Below are 25,157 nucleotides of genomic sequence, written 5' to 3'. Positions count from 1 at the left end.
AGAGGAGCCGAGTCGCGGGGAAGAGAAGGGCACGGTCCCAGGGCTGGCGCGGGGCTTGAAAGCCAGATCTGCCCCCCCCTCCAGGCCGCACCACCACACTGTCCGCTTCCAGACACGAGCTGGGGCACCGGGGATCCTCTAGCTTCCATCATCCCCGGTGGAAGGTGCAACTCTGCCCGCCCCCAGGTGGCCGTGAGCTGGGACGTGCGGGGTGGAGGGGCAAGGGCGTGGCTGACTGAGCCCCCGAGAGAGTTCTGGCACCCCGCCAGAGTGCACAGGACCAGCGTGCAGTGAAGACGAATTACCACCACCGCGTGTACAAACACGCTCCCAACAGGCTTTTTCTCTGTAACTGTGGTAACATACACACGACAGAAGCGTTTACGGCTTGAACCACTTTGCGATGTTGTTCAGTGGCATTAAGCACGTTCACGTCACTGTGCCACCAGCAGCCCTAGCCATCTCTGGGACTTCCCATCGCCCCAACGGGAGCTGTCCTGAGAGACACCAACTCCCCGTCCCCTTCTCAGCCCCTGGCGCCCACCATCAACCTTCTGTCTGCACGGAGCTGACTCCTCTGGGGACCGCACCTGAGTGGGTTCCTGCAGCATTTGTCCTTTTACATCTGGTTTATTTCACGGAGCATAATGTCCTCAAGGTCCATCCGTGTGTCGCAGGTGTCGAATGTCCTTTCTTATGGCTCAGTAATATGTCATTATGTGGCTGGACCACATTTTGTTTCTCCATTCATCCCTTGATGGACACATGGATGCTTCCCCCTCTTGGCTGTTGTGAATAACGCTGCTGTGAACGTGGGTGTGCAAGTGTCTCTTTAAGACCCTGCTTTCATTTCAGGGGGGCGGGGGCTGTACCTAAAATTGGAACCCCAGTGTGAACAAAGAAAGCATGTACTTTTGGAAACCAAGGGGAGCTGGAGCTGAGCTTGTCTGGTGTGCCCTTGGGGGGGGGGACATGACCCCTGGCCTCCAGCACTGTGACTCCTACATGGTGGGGGAGGCACCGTGGACCATGTGAGCGCCTTGCCGGTCCCACCGAGAGGTACAGCGGGGGGGCGAAGATAGTGGGGAGGCTCGCGGAGGCCGTGGGAAGGGTCTGGGGCTCCTGAGAGGGGTTGGGTTGCAGGAACTGCTTGGGGTAGGGGTGAGGGGTAGGGGAGGGTGGGTCAGTGTCCTTGAGGCTCAAGGTCAACATAACTCCTGGACACCAGTATCGAAGGTGTTCTCTGCTCCAGCTTTCTTTTCTTCTTGTCTCTCTGATTTCAAGGAACTTTGAGTCTGGAGGGTGGTGGGGTCTGGACACTATACTGAAGAGCTGAGCAGAATGTGGGGAGTTCCACCAACTGGAGGAACAGAGGGGAGATCTTCTGGGGGCCCCCAAGCTGCGTGCAGTTGGTCTTCTCTGCCATCGGCGGCATCTTCCCAGAAAAAAGCCCTGATGACATCTTTTTGGGTGAAATCTTCAGCCTTCGCCTTCACCTAAGTCCTTTCCCTGGCCCCTCCCAGACCCACTCCTTCCAGCCACTTTACTTCCAGCTATGAAACCCTCCTAGATTCTTTGCCTTAGAAAACTCCTATGCATCCTTCAAGACCCAACTCAGATACCCTGCCCTTAGTCAAGCCTTCTCTTAATGAGCCCCTGAGAGCCTTAGCTGTACTGTTTGCTCTGTACCCTCCTCAAGATAACCAGGGTGAGCTGCCATTATTATGCCTCACCTGTTTTCCCTGCTGGCACCTGTCCCTCTTGGAGCCACCTTGTCAGACGCATAGATCACCATCTTTTAGGGTCTGTTCTGTGGCCGGCACAGGGGAGCAGCCCAGTCAGAGGGGGTCGGGGTAGTGTTTCAGCAGGGCTGCCGGCTTCTCCCTTAAGGCAAGCGTATCGGTGGGACGAGCGTGCAGCGGGGGCAGGCGGCTGCTCGGCATTTTGGGATGTTGGGGTGGCTTTGTGAGCGTGGAGATGTCGAGCTGGGCCGCATTCAGAAAACACGCATCGTGAGACTTGGCTTTGGCTGGTAAAACATCTGTGCCGACATGTGCTTCTTAATCGCTGCCTTAGAGGGGAAAAGCATTCCTTCATTTTCCCCAGTAGATTTCAAGCATAATTTATCATGAATGAAAAAAAAACAGAAAAAAATGTTTTCTGTCACTTGAAATAATTGTGGACAAGACAGTCTTTGAAAGCGTTGTTGGTATTTTGTTAGGAAGGGTTCAAACAGTCTGGTAGTCCGCATTCTGACTTGTTGACGGAGCCAATATGACTGGCATCGTGCTGCCTGCCCCCCCATCTGTCCCCAGCCCTCGGCTGACGGCTTCGGGAAGACCCTCCCCCATGTGCCAAGACCCTCCCCCATGCGCCTTAGGAGTATTTTTCTTTTAGGTATTTTCTTTTAGGAGCAAGCATTTCCTGTAAAGGGCTACTTGGTAAATATTTTTGGCTCTGTGGGCCACATGGCCTTGGTCATAGCCACTCCACTCTGCCGCTGCGGCATGAACTCGGCCACAGACAGCACTAAGGTGAGCGTGGCCCTGTGCCGATCAAACTTTATTTGTAAAAGAGGTGACAGGCTGAGTTGGGCTGGGGGCCATACTTTGCCAAGCCTGGGTGGGGAAGACGGCATCGACACCCTCCCCAGACACACGTGTAGACAGACTCCCCGCTCCAAGGCCGAGTGACTTCCTCCCAGTTCGCCAGTGAGCTGGGGTAGATGTGTGAGAGCTGGCCCCTCTCCAGGGTCCTGGGATCAGTCTGCTGTTGCTCTAGGCGGTGTGCCTCTCCTCTGCGGCATGGTCAGCAACACAGCAGGGTCACGGTCTAGGCCACGTGGAGCCCTGTCCTCCCACGTCCGGCACGCACTGCACATCGTCCCTGGCCCGGGCCCCGTCCTCCCATGTCACCAATGTGTTGAGCTCCTCCTTTCTAGTCATGTGTACTTCACGTGGTGGCATCAGGCCCGGCTCAGTGCAGACAAGAGGAACCACTTTGCGCCTTTCAGCAGAAAGGGGTGTCAGAGGTCGCACATGCAGAGTACTCTGGGAAATCGTGCTGAAAAGTAGACTGTCCAGGGGTGGGGACGCAGTGTGGTAAAGTCGGAATAGGATTCAGGGAAAGGCATTAAGAAGCAGCCACAGTGAAATGGAGTTGCGGTGCAAGGAGGCATGGCCGTCCAGGCTCCGTGTGGCCTAGACCGTGGCCTTGCTGTGCTGTCGAGAGCACACTCCTGTCTCTTGGGCAATGAAATCTCCCATCTGCAATGTAGGGCTAATTCTACCTAGCTGCCAGGGTTGCTAAGAGGCTTAAAATAGAAAACAAACATATGGTATGTCTGCCACACCGTGGAGGCTCAGTTAAATGGTAGCTGTAATGCTGGTGGTGATGCTGCTGCTGATGGTGGTGATAATGGTGGTGATGGTGATGGTGATGGTAATCATGATGGTGGTGATGGTGATGATGGTGATGATGGTGGTGATGGTGATGATGCTAGTGATGATGTGGTGATGATGATGTTGATGATGGTTGTGATGGTGGTGATGATGGTGATGATGGTGGTGATGATGATGATGCTAGTGATGATGTGGTGATGATGATGTTGATGATGGTTGTGATGGTGGTGATGATGGTGATGATGGTGGTGATGATGGTGATGTTGGTAGTGATGATGATGGTGGTGATGGTGGTGCTGATGATGATGGTTGTGATGGTGGTGATGCTAGTGATGATGGTGGTGACGATGATGATGATGGTGATATTGATGGTGATGATGATGATGGTGGTGATGGTGATGATGCTAGTGATGATGTGGTGATGATGATGTTGATGTTGATGGTGATGATGGTGATGGTGGTGATGATGATGGTGATGATGGTGATGCTAGTGATGATGGTGGTGACGATGTTGATGGTGATGATGATGGTGGTGATGGTGATGGTGATGGTGGTGATGATGGTGGTGATGATGATGGTGATGATGGTGCCAATGATGATGGTGATGTTGGTGCTGATGGTGCTGATAGTCCTGCTGCTGCTTTTTGCCTTGCCAAGCCTCTCCTTGTTAAATCTGAAAGCATCTAGATTTATGGATTTGATGTGTGTGTTTTATCAATTTTCAGCATTACTCATCTGCACACTTCTAATAAAATATACTGATCAGATATTCCCTTCTCTTATGAAATCAACTAATTAGGGCTTTGATTGTGAGCAGCAAGTTGTGTCTAACCTGCCGGGCCCTCAGCCCCTTGCCGGCTTTCCTGGAGACCCAGAGGGAAGGAGGTAGCCTGATGTTTGTTTTTCTGGCTTGGATAATGAAGGAAGGGAGGGGGTCTTAAATATCAAAGGTTTCTAGGCCAGGCCAACTTTTGGGGAGGATGGGAAGTGAACCCTGCCTCTGATTCCAGTGAGGCCCCCAGTAGGAAGAGACAGGCTGCGTCTCTGGCCCTGCTGGGGTCGGTGGAGCGCAGGTCCGCACGGTGGCTGCCTCCCCAGGGCCATCATGGGGTTGTCATCCTCGGGGGCACTGGGGGTGTCATCTGGCGGAAGGAGGGCATCCACGTGGTCTTTCCCTTTAGATCCCCAGGGAGCTTTCAGTGGCTGCTGTTGGTTGACATTCTCTCCTACGGGTCAGGAGATGGAGGCTTGGTCCATGGCAGCCCGGCGGGTAAGCGGCACAGCTGGGCTTCGAACCCGCCCTGTATTTCTTTGCCCCAAGGCTGCAGGGACCCTTGGCTGTGACCCTTGGCTGGGGTGGGTCCGGGGCTCCCCTGGGTGCAGGTCAGGTACAGGCGCTGTGGTCCGCGGCATGGTCAGGTGTGGTCTGTAGGGCGCTGCTCCTCCAAGGGGCGGGGTTCTAGCTGCTCTGGTGACACCCGTCTTCCTGTCCCTCCCTTGCCTCTTTACGGACAGCGGCATTTACGTCGTCTTAGATTTCTGTCTGCCTGCACAGGCGCGTGTCAGGGGATAATACAAACTGGAAACGGTTCTCAACTTACAATTTGGAGTATTTAATAAATCACGTCAGTGACATCACCTCCGTGCCGTGGAGATGAGAGCACCGGGTGGGACTTGGAAACCCAGAGTTAAAACCCTGGCTGTGGCCTTGACGGGGCCATTCTGGGCAAACCCGTAGCCCGCATCTGGTTGCCCTCTCGCGTTTCCTCCTCCGTCTGCCCGTTTCCTTGTGTCTAGACTCCGCTGACCTTCTCTGGGGGCTCCCGTGAGCTTCCCCCACCTGCCACCCCGTCAAGCTTCCATCCGTCCGCTGCCCCTGCACACCGCACGCCCCCATGGCCCATGTTATCTCCCATGCTGACCTCAGGCAGGCCTGTCTGTGGCCTTTGGTACCTTCTAGAAAACACCTCTGCCCTGAGCTCTGGCAGTGGGGCCCCCTGCCCCGCCGAGAGGCCTTGTAGAAACCTCCTCCCCACCGTGTGAATAGCCCCCTTCCCTCTGCAGCTTCCTGGAGTCCGGACTGCCCTCCTGCTCCGTGCCAGGCATCCCCGGCTCCCTGCTGCCCCTCCCACCCTTGCCCGGCCTCCTGGCATTTTCTCCCAGACAGCCACCGTTGCCCCCGACTGGCCATCCCTCTGGGCCGGCTTCTCTCTGATGCGCCTTCTGCAGACCCCAGAGTGGAGTTGTGCCGTGCAGATGGGCTGCTGTCCGGTGCTGGGAACGCCACGGCACACCGCTCTGGAGGCCTCTGCCCCCTTGCTCCCGCACCGGGACCCTTGCACTTCCTGTCCCTCTGTTGGGAACACTTCCCCCGATTGTCACCCGGCTCTTCCCTCGCCTCGGGCTGGCTTAGGGACCCGCTGCTGGGGGACGGGGGCTTCCCTGACCACCTGCCCTCACTCTCCCAGTCACACGTCTGCTCAGCGCTCTGCGTCCCCAGTGGCCAGAGCAGAACCCGGCCAGGCCGACCCTCCGTATCGACCGTTGTGTGCATGAACGAATGTGCTTTCTGGGTCTGTTTCTTCGCGTATACGTTGAACGTGGTGGCACCTGGGCTCCTGCAGGAGGTGGTGGCCCAGAGGGATGGTGAGCCCGGCTGGGGGCAGGGCAAGCCTAGAGAGCCTCGCCGAGGGGAGGAGGCTGTGGTAGTCCTCTTACGTGTCTCTGAAAATGTTGCCAAGAAGATAATTGGCAGAGGAAATGATACTCTTCCTGATGCTTTGGCTCTCAAAACAAAAAATGCGGACTGCTTCTCCGTCTACACTCGACTGACGGGTTTAAGCGGATGGAGACGCACTGTGGTGTATCACAGAAGAGGCCCCTCAGGGAGGACCTCGGCAGCCGGCAGCTGTGCGGGGGGACAGCCAGCTCCCCTGCGGCCACTTCTTGGTCATAGCGTTCTCTTTCGCTCCCTTTCCGCAGCCGTGGTTTTCCACTTAACCTTTCTGGGCCTCCGCTACCTTGTCTGTGAAATGGGCTTCCGTGTCAGCCCCTAGTAGGGGTGCTGGATGGCAAAGCACACATGCGTGCACTCACACACACACGTGTGCACACATGCACACATTCCTGCATACATGTGTGCACACACACCCACATAGGTGAGCATACACACGCCCGCACACGCATGCGCACCCACCCACACGTGCATACACACCTGCACACGCATGCGCACCCACCCATACGTGCATACACACGCCCGCACACCCATGCGCACCCACCCGCACGTGCATACACACACCTACACACCCATGCGCACCCACCCACATGTGAATACACATGTATGCATAGACGTGCATACACACAGGTGCCTACACACACATACCCGCCCACACACACCCACCCCCCACACGTGCACACACAAGGTGTAATTGTTATGAAACCAAGTGAACCGTTTGCCCTTTAGTTTTGTGATAGCTCTGGGCTGTGATCTCACGTGGAGTCTGGTAAACATGAGAGTCATGGACCGTGTCTCCGGCTTGGGTAATAGTGACTCACAGTCTTCCCTGGGTGGGAGGGGCCCTGGCTGGGTCCCACCTGGGAGGGCGTGAATGGCGGTGCCTGGCGAGCATTTATTCTTGCGTTGATGATGGGACTTTGCAGCGAGTGTCCTCTCTCTCTGTCTCTGTGTCTCTGCCGCTGTCTCTGTCTCTCTGTCTCCGTCTCTGTCCCTTGCTCTCACGTCTTCCTGCTCTAATTTGGGACCTACTGAGGCAGAGGTCACACCATACAGTTTGCCATCGGGAATACAGGATCCTGTGGATTGTTCATCCGTCCCCCGGTGGCGCAGCCATCAGCACCCAGGGCTAGGACCCTCCGTCACCCCACCCGGAGCCCCATTGGAGCTCCCGTTCCTTCCACCCCGTTCTGTCTGTGGGTGCCAGCTTCGTCCCCACTCTGCTTCCCCCGCTTTGCCTGTGCCTGTCTTTTCCTAGGTCACGGATCCCCTTCTGATCTGGGGCCGGGGCGCCCTGGGTGGTCACAGGTACCACGTTCAGGGTGGTCACGCCTGCTGTCTCTGCTCCGGACTCCACGGGGAAGGACGGGAGAACCGAGGTAGACTGTGCACCCGTGGCTGCCACTCTGCACGCCTCCAGCAGGCCTCCTGCTGCCTGGTGCATGGACACCGGTGTGCAAATAGTAGATGCTCGCTACACGACGGGGGCAGACTTATTTTCACTGTAAAAATACACAGTGAAGGACTATTGACTGCCTTTAAAAAAAAATAGAAATATAAAAATAATAACCAACGACTCCCCCCCCGCCTTTGACTCCCGAACGCTTTCTCCTTTGTGGGAAATCATGTCCTGGTCACTGGTACGCTCACCTCCAGACATGCTGTTTACTTTTCTACCACATAGAGGCTTTTCAAACATAAATGAAGTTACCCTGTGTTATTGTTCTGGGACTTTCTACTTGGCAAGTCTGCGCTTTCTACTTGGAAGTTCTTGGTGTATTTCTTTACAGGCTTTGTGGATCTCCCTTGTTTTTTCCTCCAACTTTCTGGGCAAAGAATGTTCTAGAATGCATTCCCACTGTCCCTTATTTTAGAACATTTATGCTGTCTTCAGGTTTTCTCTTTCTTCTTGTGTTTTCCTTCCGGTACTTCCCCCATCGTATATTTTATATGTCCATGCAAGGTGTTCTGTAGCACAGTCTTAGGGCGAATCGTTTGGCCATGGGATGCACGGGTTAGACACTTGTATAGATTCTGCCAAGTCTCCCCAAGTGTTTGCAAAAGTTAAGCCTCACCTGATAGGGTGCGGGGCCGTTCGCCCTCCTTCTCGCCACCCTGATGACCGGAGGGGCCCCCGGGGACCTCACGTGGGCACGTGCCCAACCCCCTGTGAGCTGAGCCTCTGAGTTGTCCCTTTGGAGCCCGTCTGTGCTGCCAACCCTCAAAGAGGTTTCTCTTTCTCCGTCTGCAGGACAGCTGTGCCAGAGTGCTGCTCTTCCGGGGCGGGGACAAGGAGCAGAAGAACTACAACAGCCAGACCCCGTTCCAGGTAGGAGGGGCTCAAAGAGCCGGCATCCCCTGCCTGCGGGGTTGTGGGAGGACACGTGTGGAGGGCGTGAGGTGGGCCCGTCTCGCTGGGGACGTCGCCTGCGTTCAGAGGCTGCGCGCCCATGGCTCCATCCCTTCTTCGCGCCGGAGCTGCGGACACGTCTCAGTCTGTGGTTCTCTGCAGCGGCTCGTCTTTGTGGGCTGTTGGAGGAGGCAGCTCTGGAAAGGCCTTCGTGACTCTGGGGAGGTGGCCTTTCGTCCTCTGGCACCCCCACGGGGCCTGCGGTCCCCGAGTGGAAGGGAGCAACCCCAGCCCAGCGTCGGCACGGTGCTCCATGGTGGGGTGCGAAGCTGCTGTCCTAATTCTGTTTAAATTATGGTAGAGTACGTATCACACAGCATTGACCGTTTTGACCGCTTCCAAGGGTGCGTTTCAGTGGCCGTAAGAACATTCCCGATGTTGTGCAAGCGTCACTACTATGTGCATTTCATCACCCCCAAACAGAACCCCACGCCCCCACACTCATCAGCAGTCGCTCCCCACTCTCCCCCGTCCCCGGGCCCCTGGCAGCCACGGATCCACTTGCTGTCCGTGGCTTTGCCGGTTCTGAGCATTTCATGGAGAAGGAACCGCACAATCGGAGACCTTCTGTGTCCGGCTGCTTTCCCTCCGCAGACCGGTTTCAGGGTCGTCCGTGGGGTGGCACGTGCCAGGGCTCCGTTCCTCTTTATGGCCGTGTAATATCCCATCACGCGGACGTGGGGCTCATCTGGTTTCGATGCAGCGGACCAGATGGTTTAGGTGGAAACGAATTTCTTTATGGCTAACGCGTTCAGTTATGGCGGTGCTTTTTGACCCTCAACGCTGTTCGGTATCTCCGCTGGATCGAAAATCCAAGTGCCTGTCGTTTTTATTCGGAAGTAATTTTGCATCTTCTTGACCCGAGAGAGGTCTTTAATGTAGAACTGACACGCACGGGTGGCTTTGCTGATACTCTTCTTAGGCCTTACTAATAAGTACAGCTTGGAAGTCTTGAAAATGAACCTGTTTAATCTAAAGACGCTGGGCGGAATGTCTAATAACCGCCGTTAACGTTCACTTAGTTCACTCGTGGCGGTGGGACTGGATTGTGGTTTCAGGTCTCGTGGCTTTCAGGCGGTTAGAGCAAAGTGGATCGTGGAAGTCACTTCCTGGTTTGTTCCTGGGTCTAGAAAGACTGCGGTTATGCTCCGGGGAAATGTCCTGTTGCCAGTGGTGATTAGAGGGAGCCGTGGCACCTTCCATTTCTTTGTGGCCATGTCTGCCCCTTTGGGCTTTGCTGTGGCTTGGTGGTGGTCTTGGTTTAAATATTTTTGCCACTAAATTATGCATTTCTTTGGTCCTCTTTTTTTTAAGTCAAAACATTGCTTTAATTGCTTAAAAAGGACAGCTAATGCCCTTTGATCCACGTTAAGCCCTTGGATAATACAGAAGGGCCGTTTCTGACCCTCTGGGGCAGGGCCTCATAACTGCCACTTGGCACTCCAGGGAAGTAGCCGTGCAGGGCGTCTGGGACAGACGGCACAGAGGTGGCCTCCCGGTTGGTCCCTGCTGCTAAATCAGCACCCCAGGCAGTGATCCCCGGCAAGGGGCTCTCCTTCTACGGGAGTCCTGGCAGGATGCGTCGTACACGTTCCCAGCAGAGGTCCTGCACCCGCTCCAATGCAAGGCCATCTGTCTCTATTTTGATAATCAATCAAGTGCCCAAATGGTTCTGGAAGCCAGTTATGCAAAATGCAGTTGAGTGACAGGACTTGGCACCCTGTGAAGGCTGCTCATGTGACAGGCAGCCTCAGAGCTGGGGGCGGGGGCTGCTCTGCAGGCCCGGATGAGCTCCGCTGATTCCGGGAGCTGGTTCCATCCCTCGTTGTCTCCCGCCTTCTCGGGCTGCAGCGACAGGGAGCTGTGATTCAGCCCACAGATCCGCGCCTGCACAGTGCCCGGCTCTCATTCTCGTTCACAGCGCCCGCCCCCCGTTATGGAAGAGGAGTCCCTTACTGTGGAGAGGGTGGGGGAGTGACGGCTTGCTGTGTTGTTTAAGGGGATCAGATGTGCTCCGTGCAAACGCTTGTGATCCTCGGCTGCTGTTCTGAGAAATCTTGGACCGTTTCACGAGTTCATCTGGCCGAACATTTGCTTAATGATCTCATCCAAATGCTGAAACAGCAACATCAGCAACACTTTAGGACTTGAGGGAAAATGCAGATACGCAGCCCCCAGCCTCCCAGTCCCACTGAGTCAGAAATTCTAGGGCAGGGCTTCGTGCTCTGGGTTCTGAGGAGCCCTCTGGAAATCCTGGTGCCTGCGTGGGTCTGAGAATCCCGAGAGATGGTTTTTTAAGGAGAAGGAAGAGGAGGAGAAGCTCTTGCATTATTACTTGGGTGTGTGTTAGACGGTGATGCTGGCGGTGGGGATTGGCTTGGTCAGCTCGCGAGGCCGCAGCAGAATACCACAGGAGAATACCACAGGCTGCGCGGCGTAAACAACACACATTTATTTTTGCAGTTTTGGAGGCTAGAAGTCTAAGGTCAAGGCGCCAGTAAATGTAGTTTCTGGTGAGGCCTCTCTTCATGCCTAATAGATGGCAAACTACTCACTGGCCTTTTCCTCTGTGCATGCCCAGGATGGGAGGGGGTCTCTGCTGTCTCATCCTGTCCTTGTAGAAACAATTCTATCTGTTGGGGCCCCACCCCTATGACAACATTTAACCTTAATTACCTCCCTAAAAGCCCTATCTCCAAATACCAACATATTGGGGGTTAAGATTTCACCATTTGAATTTGGAGGGGACAAAACTCAACCTATAAAGTGATGACGGTGGTAGTGGTGATAGTGATGAAAGTGGTGATGGTGATGGTGGTGATGGTGATGATAGTGATGGTGATGGTGGTGGTGCTGACGATGGTGATGGTGGTGGTGGTGATGGTGATGATGGTGGTGGTAATGGTGATGATGGTTCTGACGATGGTGATGATGGTGGTGGTGATGGTGATGATGGTGGTGGTGATGGTGATGATGGTGGTGATGATGGTGATGATGATGGTGATGATGGTGGTGCTGACGATGGTGATGATGGTGGTGCTGACGATGGTGATGGTGGTGCTGACGATGGTGATGGTGGTGATGATGATGGTGGTGATGGTGATGATGGTGGTGCTGACAATGGTGGTAATGGCAGTGATGATGGTTGATGATGGTGATGATGGTGGTGCTGACGATGGTGATGATGGTGCCGATGATTATGATGGGGATGATGATGGTGGTGGTGATGATGGTGATGGTGGTGCTGACAATGGTGATGATGGTCATGATGATGGTGATGATGGTGGTGCTGACAGTGGTGATGGTGGTGCTGACAATGGTGGTGATGGTGATGATGGTGGTGCTGACGATGGTGATGATGGTGATGATGATGGTGGTGATGGTGATGATGGTGGTGCTGACTATGGTGATGATGGTGATGATGATGGTGGTGATGGTGATGATGATGGTGGTGATGGTGATGATGGTGGTGCTGACTGTGGTGATGATGGTGATGATGATGGTGGTGATGGTGATGATGGTGGTGCTGATGATGGTGATGATGGTGATGATGATGGTGGTGATGGTGATCATGGTGGTGCTGACGATGGTGATGATGGTGATGATGATGGTGGTGATGGTGATGATGGTGGTGCTGATGATGGTGATGATGGTGACGATGATTATGATGGTGACGATGATGATGGTGGTGATGATGGTGATGATGGCAGCGATGTTGATGAATCTTTCCTGTTGCACAGAATTTTAAAGCTCACAAATGCTCTTCTGAATATTCTCATTTGTTCAACAACCCAATGAAGTAGGAGGCATTTTTATTCCTAATTTATAGGCAAAATGGAATTCTAGAGAATTGGATGCATGGGAATGCAAAATAAATTAGTGGCCAAGTCTGTAGGCTCCAGGCCTCCTGCCCTCCAGTCCAGCGCTCCCAGGTCTGGAGTGGAGGAGGTACTTCCCTCCCGCGTGGAGCATACCCTGCATCCTGGCGTGGTGTGAACTATATCAGGGATCCTTTGGGCTTTGGATTGCTCAGTCCAAGGGAACAAAGGAAAAAACCAAATGTGTCTTGATTCTGAAAACAGAACGGAGGAAGTCTGAAGACGCAGAAGTCTGTGTGAAGGCAGTGTGCAGCAACCGGGCAAGTTAGAGCAGCTGCGGCGCGCTTTGCCGTGCGAGCTTGGCGAGGTGTCACCCAGCCATCTATCCAGCCCTAGTGCGGCATGGCTGTGAAGGGGTTTTGCAGATGCGGTTACATCTACAGCCAGAGGACTTAGGGCAAAGGAGACAAACCCTCCGTAATGTGGATGGGCCTCGATTAATCAGTGGGAAGCCTTAAAAAGAAAAAAAGAAAAAAAAATGGGTTTCCCAGAGAAGACAAAGTTTTGCCTCAAGACTGTAACGTAGAAAGCCGGCCCGAGTTCCTAGCTTGCCGGCTTGTCCTACAAATTGTGGACTTGCCAGCCCCCACAATCGCACAAGCCAGATCCTTAAAATAATCTCTTAATTGTGCACACGTGCGTGCACACACACACGTCCTGCTGGTCTGTTCCCCGCAGAACTTGGGCTGACACACAGGGGAGCGGATGAACCCTTCCTCCCTCCTGAAAGGGGCTTCCGTGGTGTTTCCAGCACCCGGTGTGCATATGGGGAGGTGGCCTTTCTCCCCACATGTGTCACAGTTGTCCCCCAGCTGCATTCAGCAGCTGCTGCCCAGATGTCCAGATGCAGAGAGCACACAGGGAATGGGGAGAATGGGACGAGGAGGGAGAGGCCTGTCTGAGGTCTGGTGTCCGGTGCTCATGGAGGCAGGAAGCGTGAGGACAGGGTGGGTGGGAAAGGCAGAAGCCGTGGCATGGAAGTCCTCTGGTGAAGGTGGAATGCAGTGGCTTTGGTGTGGCCTGCCTTTCAGTGGGCTCAGCTCTCTGCCCCGCCCACCACGGAGCCTTCCTCCTGTGGCTCCTCCCATGACTCGTGCTCCCACTGGACCCCATGTTCCTCCTTGACCACCATGCTCGCCATACAAGCAGGAGAAAGGCCAAAGCAGGAAATGAGGAATTGAGTTTTAAACCCCAGGGTTGTGGCTGCCCCGTGGGAAGATGCCCGTAAGTTCTGTCTCGTGATGGTTCTCTGTGTCTTCAAGCTCTTCGTTCTGTGGTTCCCGGCCTGTGGCCTTGCATGTCCCCCGGGGGAGCCCTGAGCCCATGAAAGTGACCTCGTGTCTTTTCCGAAGCCGAGGCTGTCGTCCTTCAGACCCCGCGTCTCGTGTAATTGGCGTGGAGCTCACGTCGAGCTCACTCATTCCGCGGTGTAGACAGAGGGCTGGACCCCTCCTTCCAGTCGCGTACGATTCACGGTGGTGTGATGAGGACCCTGCCGAAGACCGCGTGCCCTCATTGAGGCAGCTGCTTCTGGGCTGGCGGCCAGGCCCGCGACAAAGGCAGTAGACGTTGTAGGGACGTCTGGTCTATGTTTGCACATTTCCTGGGAAAATGAGTAAAGGAACTCAGCTGGCGCCTCTGTTCCTGATGCCCTCTGGGCCTTTTTCTCAATTGATTTCTTTGTTTAATGACTCAAAACCCGAACTGCTCGCTAGCGGCTCGTGTCATTGAAATCCACTTGGATTTTAGAGCACGGTCAGGATAGTTCCGTTTCTCCACGACCTTACTCCCCGTGCTGACGTCGCGAGCGTGGTGCCAGGATCTCTCCTGTTGTGCCGTCTTTCATGCTGCAAGTGGTGGGAGTGGACATTGGGAAATTGCAAAGTTAGCATAAGACGGCATTCCACGCGCACTCACACAGACGCACAGAGGATGGGCCACGAGACCACGGAGGGCTGCAGCCCGGGGACACCTGGAGCCCCGCACAGCTGGAGGAGCAGGAAGGACCCTGCCCCAGCGCCTCTGGAGCGAGCGCAGCCCTGCCTACACCGGGGTTCTAGACTTCTGGCCTCCAGATGGGGAATCAGTTCCTGTTGTTGTGGCCACTCGCCCGGGACCCTCAGGCAGCCCCTTCCTACACCTTTGAAATGGGGATAATTATAGCAGTTGAGGGGCATAGAGGGTGGGGAGCGGGGCTCCCTGGGGGAGGTCTGAGGGTGCTGTGGGCGTGGCCTGCTGTCATCAGTGGCACGCTGAGCGGGAGCAGGCCAGCCTCGGGGGCCGGGGAGCAGGGCTGGATCCGTAGCCGAGGGTCCCAGGAGACACGCCAGGGGATGCCACGCCTGGGGACGTCGGACACTTGAGGCTTCCCTCCATTCCTTACCCTTACTGCGCGTGTTCTGGGAGAAGCGGCGCCAGGACCTTCGTGGATGATGGAGAGTTTGTGGGTTTTTCATCTCAGCCTGGCTACGGTGAATGATGAAACACTTAATTTTTTTCTGTCCAACCAGATCCTGTTTTCATTTCTCTTTTCTTCTTGCGGTGTGTCTGTCTAGTGTGCTCAGCAGCGGCTCACCAAGGCGGGACCTGGGTGCCGCGGGTACCTGACACCGTGTGACCCGCTGACCCTCTGGAGGGCACCCAGGGCACCTGCTCTCACTTACCCTGTGGCTGGAATCGGCTACTGTTTAACTGTTTGCCGTGTGCCAGCCACAGGGGATCTCACCCCCGAGCGTCTGTGGCCTGCCCAGAGTTTTTAAAAAAAGAAATCCTTTGCAAACATTTAAATACCCAGGAATTACGTATAAAAATTCAGACTTCCAGCTTCTCTTGAAAAATTAGGAAAGACAGCCTTTATGTGACTTGGCATTTGACTAGGGTTGGGGTCCCCTGCCCTGCCGCTTGGGGAAGGTGTATGTTTCCAGCTTCCACAGTCCCCCCACCCCTCTCTGCTCACCCTGGCCCACCTCTTCTACCCTGTGGCCTGGCTGGCCCCTCCACGCCCTGCAGCCTGTCACCCCTGAGCAGGACGAGCATTTGGACAAGCCATTTATTTACACACAACTTCCTTTTAAGTTTTTCTGTAAGTCTCATCTGGGATTCAGACTCTGTGTTCCATAGAAACAAGCACATAGAAATTGTATTTCTAGGTTAGGGTCTAGAGACCTGGGTAACTGGAAATGTTTGGGCTGGAACACTGTGAATATCTGTGATGAGAATAATCGGGTTTCAAGTTCATTATTTCGAGCAGCACACAGAGTTCCCAGTAAGAGCCGCACTCTGTTCTGGGCGCTGGGGAAACACATCGGTGAGCAAAACAACAGCCCTGTTCTCTCAGGGTGCACGCCAGCCAGACTGGTAATTCACAAGGAAAGAGATAAACACGTAACACGTCCGAGTTGGTGAATAATGTGAAAAACAGTGAAGCAGACAGAGGGGCGGAGAGAAATGGGGGAGGGTCTTTCATGATGGGGACCTCGCATGGCCTCAGACACCAAGCAGAGACCTGGGAAAAGGCAGGGAGAAAGTGGGCCATGTGGGTCCCTGGGGGGAGTCTTCCAGGGTCTGGAACCAGCACGTGCAAAGGCCCTGGGGTCAGAGTGCACCTGGTGTGTTTGAAGAGCAGCAAGGAAGCCAGCGGGCCAGAAATCAGGGCTGGGCAGAGACCAACACCTACACCAGGATGTCGGACTCAAGAGGGGCCACGTGACACGCACGGACTTCAGGTTTGGCTGAGTCAGATGCGCGGGGCAACAGGGCAGAAGGAGACTAACGTGCGCACTAACCTATCCAGCCAGCGACAGTCAGGGTCTGAGTGTTGCCTTCAGGAGGTGAGCCACGTAGAAGAAATCTTGCAGAGATTCTTAGCTCGGATTCTGGATCCAGCAAAATATTCTAGAGCTGTGCTGACCAACATGGTGGCCACAGCGTGCGTGCGGATCCCTACATTTAATTATAGTTGAATAGAATTTAAAGTTCGGTCGCTTGTACTCCAGGGGCTCTGCGCCCACCGTGTTGGACCGCGGTGTTCTAGAAGCGATGGTTGCTCAGCCCAGGTGGTCAGCGTTGTTTCTTTCTGTCTGTGCACTGTGGGGTGACCTTTACCCTTTAGATGGCACGAGTGGCAGTGTGGGGGAAGGGTGCCCCATGAATGGGACCAGTTTGGGGCCAGGATGATTTTCCTGATGAATTGGTTAATTGAGCAAGACTGCAGAAGGGGTCGTGATGTGGAGCAATCCTGGGAAGGAGCTGGCTTGAGGTCAGACTCCTGGAGCCCCAAGGGCGCCCCCGAGAGTGCACCGCGGGCACCTGTGGGAGGAAAAGGGGGCAGGGCATTGGTCCCCCTGACTCCTCCCCAGGGACACGTGGGACAGGCCGGGGTGGGGCCCAGAGGGGTCTACAGGCGCTGCTCTCCCTGAGCTGAGAAAAGCACGCTTGCTCCCCAGGTCGATGTGCGTGAGGGTCAGGAAGGTTCCTGAGCACCTTCCGCCAGATTGTAAGCACGCAGGAGACATGGTCAGCAGTCCTCAGCACCAGGAAGAGGAGAAGAAAGAGGTCAAGAGAATTAGGGAACCCGGAAGCAGGTGGGCAGATGACAACTGTCCTCACGGCATGGGGAAATCCCCTGCCTGCCTTCAGTGGAAAGAGCCGGGGCCCAGCCAGATCTCACATCAGGACTGCAGAAAGCCGGCTCACGGAGGCCAGGCGCTGCCGTGTTGAGGATGCAGATGGGGCTGGAAGTGGGAGCACTGGTTAAATGTGCCGTGACCTGCCAGGCCCGTGTGAGCCGACTTGTGGGGACCTCGCCGGCCTCACACCTCCTGAGTCCCTCTCCTGACTTGCTCACTCTGCCCCAGATGCCCAGACTTCTGGCTTTTTTCAAGCACAGCAAACATGTCCCTGCCCCAGGGCTTTTGCACTTGCTGTCACCTCTGGGCATGGAACCCTTACCCCGCGTGTGCTGTGTTTCACCCCCCCTGTGAAAGCAGCCTGTGGGTCCTCCTGCTGACCGGAGAATCCCACCCCCAGAGCCTCCATTCTGTGTGCACGCTTCATGTGGAAACTAGGGCTGGCTCAGGGAAACCACAGCGTCAAAGGGAGACACTGAACAAGCAGGAATAGGGATGCCGGACAGAACCTGAGAAACTCAGAGCCCAGAAGGGAACTTGGAGAATACACACAGCATCCTCGGCGCATGAAGGGAGGAGGCAGCATGTGTGCCGTGGGGCATGCGAGGGGCTCTCGGAAGTTATTAACGACAGCCAACCTCTGACAGCAGCAGCATTCAGGAGGAGCCCGAGGAGGTGGGCCAGGGAATGGGGACGTGAGAAAGTTCAAGGAGGCACCACTTGGGCCGGACATCTGAATGATGGCATTTCCAGAAGAAGCAGGAAAAAGGAAGAAATTAGCTGAGAGGTCATTCGAGACAATACCACCCACCAGGACCTGAGATTCCCAATCGAAAAGGCCCCTGAATTTCCAGGGTGACACGTGAGCCAAGGCCCACGGCCAGGACGGGTCACGAGAGCCCAGAATGTTGGGAATAAAAATGAAAACATGGAGAGGAGGAGTTAAGATGGCGGAGGAGTAGGAGACACCGTTTTCAGCCGGTCCCCCGAGTCGAGCTGGATAGGTACCAGACCAGCCTAAACAACCACGGAACCAGCCTGAGACGCAGGAAGATGCATCTGGATCTCTACAAATGAACATCTCCAGCGCTGAGTATTGAGGTACGAAGCGGGGAGCCATGAAACCGCGCACAGATATCGGAAGATAAATGGAAGGGGGAGGGAGCCGCCGTGTTCGGGCGCCGGGAAGTGGTAGCCACCTGCACGGGGGAGCGGGCGGGGCTCGCGGACGGCACCCGCAAAACAGCAGACTGAGACCTGGTCGGCACCCGCAAAACAGCAGACTGAGACCGTGAGCCGGGTGCGCGCGCCACCAGGCATCTCGCGGAACACCGGAATCCCGGTGCGCTCACTGGATCCAGACTGAGACCGGGAGCTCCGGGAGCGCGCGCGGGGCGGCTGGCGGCATTAGAAACACAAAGGACAGAGACGCGCCGGCCCTGGAAGTGAGGGCTGGGACGCCGGGTGTGGGGCGTACATCCCAGGGCGCTGCAGGGTTGAGCAGCACCGACAGTAACAGAGTTAAAGTGGCCAGAACATTAGTAGAGAACGGGCCGCAATCCCTTTGTTCTGTGACAGAGGCTGAAATTCGGCCGCTGCTGCTCTGACTCTCAGAAGAGGCACAGCAAACCGCCAGGGAAAGCCACCAGAGAACAAAAGCCTGGAAATACCGGCTCAGGGAGTGCCCAACCCCATCCCCCCTCGCAGGGGACACGGAGACTCTACCCAAACAAGGTTGCCTGAGTATCGGCGCGGCAGGCCCCTCCCCCAGAAGGCAGGCTGAAAAATCAAGAAGCCCACAACCCGGGCGCCTGGGTGGCGCAGTCATTGAGCGCCTGTCTCCGGCTTAGGGCGTGATCCCGGCGTTCCGGAAAGGAGTCCCTCATCGGGCTTCTCCGCTGGGAGCCTGCTTCTTCCTCTCTCACTCCCCTGCTTCTGTTCCCTCTCTCGCTGGTTGGCTGTCACATAAATAAATAAATAAAATCTTTAAAGAAGAAGCCCACATCCCTAAGATCCCTATAAAACAAGGGGCACGGCCTGGGACCCAGTCAATAATTTGGGCTCTGGAAACCCCGCAACCTCTCCTCATCAGAATGACAAGAAGGAGAAGCCCCCCCCCCAGCAAAGAAAAGACAGTGAGTCTGTGGCCTCTGCCACAGAAATAATGGATATGGATGTAACCAAATTATCAGAAATGGAATTCAGAGTAACGATGGTCAAAATGATGACTAGAATTGAAAAAACTATTAACGAAAAGGTTACTGAGAATATAGAATCCCTAAGGACAGAAATGAGAGCGAATCTGACAGAAATTAAAAATTCTATGAGCCAAATGCAGGCAAAACTAGAGGCTCTGACGGCCAGGGTCGCAGAAGCAGAGGAAAGGGTTAGTGAATTGGAGGATGGGTTAATAGAGGAAAAAATGAAAATAGAAGATGGTCTTAAAAAAATCCACGTCCACAAATGTAGGTTACGGGAGATTACTGACTCAATGAAAGGATCCAATGTTAGAATCATCGGCATCCCCGAGGGGGTGGAGAAAAACAGAGGTCTAGAAGAGATATTTGAACAAATTGTAGCTGAAAACTTCCCTAATCTAGCAAGGGAAACAAACATTCGTGTCCAAGAGGCAGAGAGGACCCCTCCCAAGCTCGACCACGACAAACCTACGCCACGTCACGTCACAGTGCAATTCGCAAATATGAGATCCAAGGATACAGTATTGAAAGCGGCCAGGGCAAAGAAATTTCTCACGTACCAAGGCAAAGGCATCAGAATTACGTCAGACCTGTCTACACAGACCTGGAATGAGAGAAAGGGTTGGGGGAGCATATTTAAAGCTCTTTCAGAGAAAAACATGCAGCCAAGGATCCTTTATCCAGCAAGGCTGTCATTCAGAATTGATGGAGAAATAAAGACATTTCAGAATCGCCAGTCACTAACCAATTTCGTAACCATGAAACCAGCCCTACAGGAGATATTACGGGGGGTTCTATAAAAGTAAAAAGGCCCCAAGAGAGATACAGAACAGAAAGTCACAGCCAATACAAACAAAGACTTTACTGGCAACATGGCATCATTAAAATCATATCTCTCAGTGATCAGTCTTAATGTAAATGGTTTGAACCATCCCATAAAACACCACAGGGTTGTAGATTGGATAAAAAGAAATGACCCATCCATTTGCTGTCTACAAGAGACTCATTTCGAACCCAAAGATGCATTCAGACTGAGAGTAAGGGGATGGAGTACCATCTTTCACGCAAATGGACCTCAAAAGAAAGCTGGGGTAGCAATTCTCATATCAGATAAATTGGATTTTAAACTACAGACTATAGTTAGAGACGCAGAAGGGCACTATATTATTCTTAAGGGAAGTATTCAACAAGTGGATATGACAATTATAAATATATATGCCCCCAACAGGGGAGCAGCAAGATACACAAGCCAACTCTTAACCAGAATAAAGAGACATATAAATAAAAATACATTAATAGTAGGGGACCTCAACACTCCACTATCAGAAATAGACAGAACACCCTGGCAAAAACTAAGCAAAGAATCAAAGGCTTTGAATGCCATACTCGACAAGTTGGACCTCATAGATATATATAGAACACTACACCCCAGAACCAAAGAATACTCATTCTATTCTAATGCCCATGGAACATTCTCAAGAATAGACCATGTTCTGGGACACAAAACAGGTCTCAACCGATACCAAAAGATTGAAATTATCCCCTGCATATTCTCAGACCACAACGCTCTGAAATTGGAGCTCAACCACAAGGAAAAATTTGGAAGAAACTCAAACACTTGGAGACTAAGAACCATCCTGCTCAGGAATGACTCGATAAATCAGGAAATCAAAAATCAAATTAAACAATTTATGGAGACCAATGAGAATGAAAATACAACAGTCCAAAACCTATGGGATACTGCAAAGGCAGTCCTAAGGGGGAAATACATAGCCATCCAAGCCTCACTCAAAAGAATAGAAAAATCTAAAAGGCAGTTTTTATATTCTCACCTCAAGAAGCTGGAACAGCAACAGAGGGACAGGCCTAATCCACGCACGAGGAAGCAGTTGACCAAAATTAAAGCTGAAATCAATCAAGCAGAAACCAGAAGTACAGTAGAGCAGATCAACAGGACTAGAAGCTGGTTCTTGGAAAGAATCAATAAAATTGACAGACCACTGGCAAGACTTATCCAAAAGAAAAGAGAAAGGACCCAGATTATTAAAATTATGAATGAAAAAGGAGAGGTCACGACGAGCACCATTGAAATTGGAAGGATTATTAGAAATTTTTATCAACAGCTATATGCCAATAAACTAAGCAATCTGGAAGAGATGGAATCCTTCCTGGAAACCTATAAACTACCAAGATTGAAACCGGAAGAAATTGATTCCTTAAACAGGCCAATTAATTATGAAGAAATTGAGTCAGTGATAAACAACCTTCCAAATAACAAAACTCCAGGCCCGGACGGTTTTCCTGGGGAATTCTACCAAACATTCAAGGAAGAAATAATACCTATTCTCCTAAAGCTATTTCAAAAAATAGAAACAGAAGGAAAGCTACCAAACTCATTCTATGAGGCCAATATTACCTTGATCCCCAAACCAGGCAAAGACCCCCTCAAAAAGGAGAATTACAGACCGATCTCCCTAATGAATATGGACGCCAAAATCCTCAACAAGATACTTGCTAATAGAATCCAACAGTACATTAAAAGGATTATCCATCACGATCAAGTGGGATTCATACCTGGGATGCAAGCGTGGTTTAATATTCGCAAATCAATCAGCGTGATACATCATATCAACAAGAAAAGACTCAGGAACCATATGATCCTCTCAATCGATGCCGAAAAAGCATTTGACAAAATACAGCATCCTTTCCTGGTTAAAATGCTTCAGAGTGTAGGAATAGAAGGTACATTTCTCAATCTCATAAAAGCCATCTGTGAAAAGCCTACTGCAAATATTATTCTCAATGGGGAAAAGCTGGAAGCCTTTCCCTTAAGATCAGGAACTCGACAAGGATGCCCACTCTCGCCACTATTATTCAACATAGTACTAGAAGTCCTTGCAACAGCAATCAGACGACAAAAAGGGATCAAAGGTATTCAAATCGGCAAAGAAGAAGTCAAAATGTCTCTCTTTGCAGATGACATGATACTCTATATGGAAAACCCAAAAGAAGCCACTCCCAAACTATTAGAGGTTATAGAGCAATTCAGTAACGTGGCGGGATACAGAATCAATGCTCAGAAATCAGTTGCATTTCTATACACGAATAACGAGACCGAAGAAAGAGAAATTAGGGAATCCATCCCATTTACAATAGCACCAAAAACCATACATTACCTTGGAATTAACTTAACCAGAGACGTAAAGGACCTATATTCTAGAAACTATAAATCACTCTTGAAAGACATTGAGGAAGACATAAAAAAATGGAAAGATATTCCATGCTCATGGATCGGAAGAATTAACATAGTTAAAATGTCCATGCTACCCAGAGCAATCTACACTTTCAATGCTATCCCGATCAAAATACCGAGGACATTTTTCAAAGAACTGGAACAAATAGTCCTTAAATTTGTATGGAAACAGAAAAGGCCCCGAATCTCCAAGGAACTGTTGAAAAGGAAAAACAAAGCTGGGGGCATCACAATGCCGGATTTCGAGCTGTACTACAAAGCTGTGATCACAAAGACAGCATGGTACTGGCACAAAAACAGACACATAGACCAATGGAACAGAATAGAGAGCCCAGAAATGGACCCTCGGCTCTTTGGGCAACTAATCTTTGATAAAGCAGGAAAAAACATCCGGTGGGAAAAAGACAGTCTCTTCAATAAATGGTGCTGGGAAAATTGGACAGCTACATGCAAGAGAATGAAACTTGACCACTATCTCACACCATACACAAAAATAAACTCCAAATGGATGAAAGACCTTGATGTGAGACAGGAATCCATCAAAATTCTAGAGGAGAACATAGACAACAACCTCTATGACATCGGCCAAAGCAACCTTTTTCATGACACATCCCCAAAGGCAAGAGAAACAAAAGATAAAATGAATGTATGGGACTTCATCAAGATTAAAAGTTTCTGCACAGCCAAGGAAACAGTCAGAAAAACTAAGAGGCAGCCCACGGAATGGGAGAATATATTTGCAAATGACACTACAGATAAAGGACTGGTATCCAAGATCTACAAAGAACTTCTCAAACTCAATACACGAGAAACAAATAAACAAATCAAAAAATGGGCAGAAGATATGAACAGACACTTTTCCAATGAAGACATACAAATGGCTAACAGACACATGAAAAAATGTTCAAAATCATTAGCCATCAAGGAAATTCAAATCAAAACCACACTGAGATACCACCTTACGCCAGTTAGAATGGCAAAAATAGACAAGGCAAGAAACAACAATTGTTGGAGAGGATGTGGAGAAAGGGGATCCCTCCTACATTGTTGGTGGGAATGCAAGTTGGTACAGCCACTCTGGAAAACAGTGTGGAGGTCCCTTAAAAAGTTAAAAATTGAGCTACCCTATGATCCAGCCATTGCACTACTGGGTATTTACCCCAAAGATACAGACGTAGTGAAGAGAAGGGCCATATGCACCCCAATGTTCATAGCAGCAATGTCCACAATAGCTAAATCGTGGAAGGAGCCGAGATGCCCTTCAACAGATGACTGGTTTAAGAAGTTGTGGTCCATATATACAATGGAATATTACTCAGCTATCAGAAAGAACGAGTTCTCAACATTTGCTACAACATGGACGGGACTGGAGGAGATAATGCTAAGTGAAATAAGTCAAGCAGAGAAAGACAATTATCATATGGTTTCTCTCATCTATGGAACATAAGAACTAGGATGATCGGTAGGGGAAGAAAGGGATAAAGAAAGGGGGGGTAATCAGAAGGGGAAATGAAACATGAGAGACTATGGACTATGAGAAACAAACTGAGGGCCTCAGAGGGGAGGGGGGTGGGGGAATGGGATAGACCAGTGATGGGTAGCAAGGAGGGCACGTATTGCATGCTGCACTGGGTATTATACACAACTAATGAATCATCGAGCCTTACATCGGAAACCGGGGATGTACTGTATGGTGACTAACATAATATAATAAAAAATCATTAAAAAAAAAAAGAAAACATGGTTCTTAAGTTTCAAGAGAGAAAAGCCAGTTTCCGCATAAAAGATCAGGGGTCAAACATCCCAGCAGCCTCATGGGAAGCTCGTCGACCACGAATTTAGTCCTGAAACTCTGAGGGAAGAGCCTTGTAAGCGCGATCCCAGGAACCAGCCAGAGGGTGCAGATGCGATCTTCACAAGCCCGCGCCTGGAGGGGGCGCGCCTCCCAACCCTGGCCTGGGGCGAGCCTGGAGCACCAGCCCAGTGGGCGCAGGGGGTGGGCGGCACTGGGACGGCTGTCCCCTGCAAACAAGGGAAACGGGTCGCCCCATGTCGGTCCTGGAGAGGACAGCTGCTCCGTACAATTTGCACCTCTGTCAGAATGTGGGGATGAATTAATTACAGGTAAACAGAAAAGCAGATATTAAAACGTGGCTGTTACTCAAGGGAAATGCAGTCCTAGTTGACGCCCTCTGCCTGCGGGTGAGGTGTAGACGGTTATCGTGACCGTGGCCGTGGATGTGGCTGTCAGCCCGGAGTTGCACGGAACGGGCAGCTAAGCCTCTGACGTTTACCCTCACGGTTCTGGAGGCTGGAGGCCTGAGACCCCGGGGCAGCCCATTCGGTGGCTGCCGAGGACCCGCCTCCCGGCTCACAGAAGCCGTGCTCCCCTGGGGTCCTCTCGCAGCCTTGCCTCCACGCATGCGTGCAGGAACAGAGAGCTCTGCCCCTGCTGCTCTTGCCCGGGGAACAAATCTCCTCGCGGGACCCACCCTCATGACCTCATCTGACCCTGACCGCCTCCCAAAGACCCCACCTCCAAGTGCCACCCCTGAGGGGTGCGCTTCAGCACGGGAATTTGTCTCCAGCTTCTGGGGCTCCAGGGGACCCTGGGGTCTGGCCGCGCCCCTCTAGCCGCCGCCTCCGTGGTCACAG

General features: G+C 52.4%; 1 protein-coding gene across 7 annotated transcripts in view; it reads left to right on the top strand.

Moving 5' to 3' along the window:
• Positions 1 to 25,157, top strand: part of SHANK2 (SH3 and multiple ankyrin repeat domains 2) — a 503,557-nt gene that overhangs the window by 121,373 nt on the left and 357,027 nt on the right. For all 7 annotated transcript variants that reach the window (XM_087855105.1, XM_045775905.2, XM_087855101.1 and 4 more), the window contains one exon: positions 8,387 to 8,464. In XM_087855105.1, coding sequence (XP_087711231.1) covers positions 8,387 to 8,464 — 78 coding nt within the window. The remainder of the gene's footprint in view (positions 1 to 8,386; positions 8,465 to 25,157) is intronic.

The sequence above is a fragment of the Ursus americanus genome, chromosome 24 (assembly GCF_024610735.1).
Source record: "Ursus americanus isolate L20-20 chromosome 24, mUrsAme1.1.p, whole genome shotgun sequence".
In the NCBI taxonomy this organism is placed as follows: domain Eukaryota; kingdom Metazoa; phylum Chordata; class Mammalia; order Carnivora; family Ursidae; genus Ursus; species Ursus americanus.
This window is presented reverse-complemented; position numbering and strand designations above follow the sequence as displayed.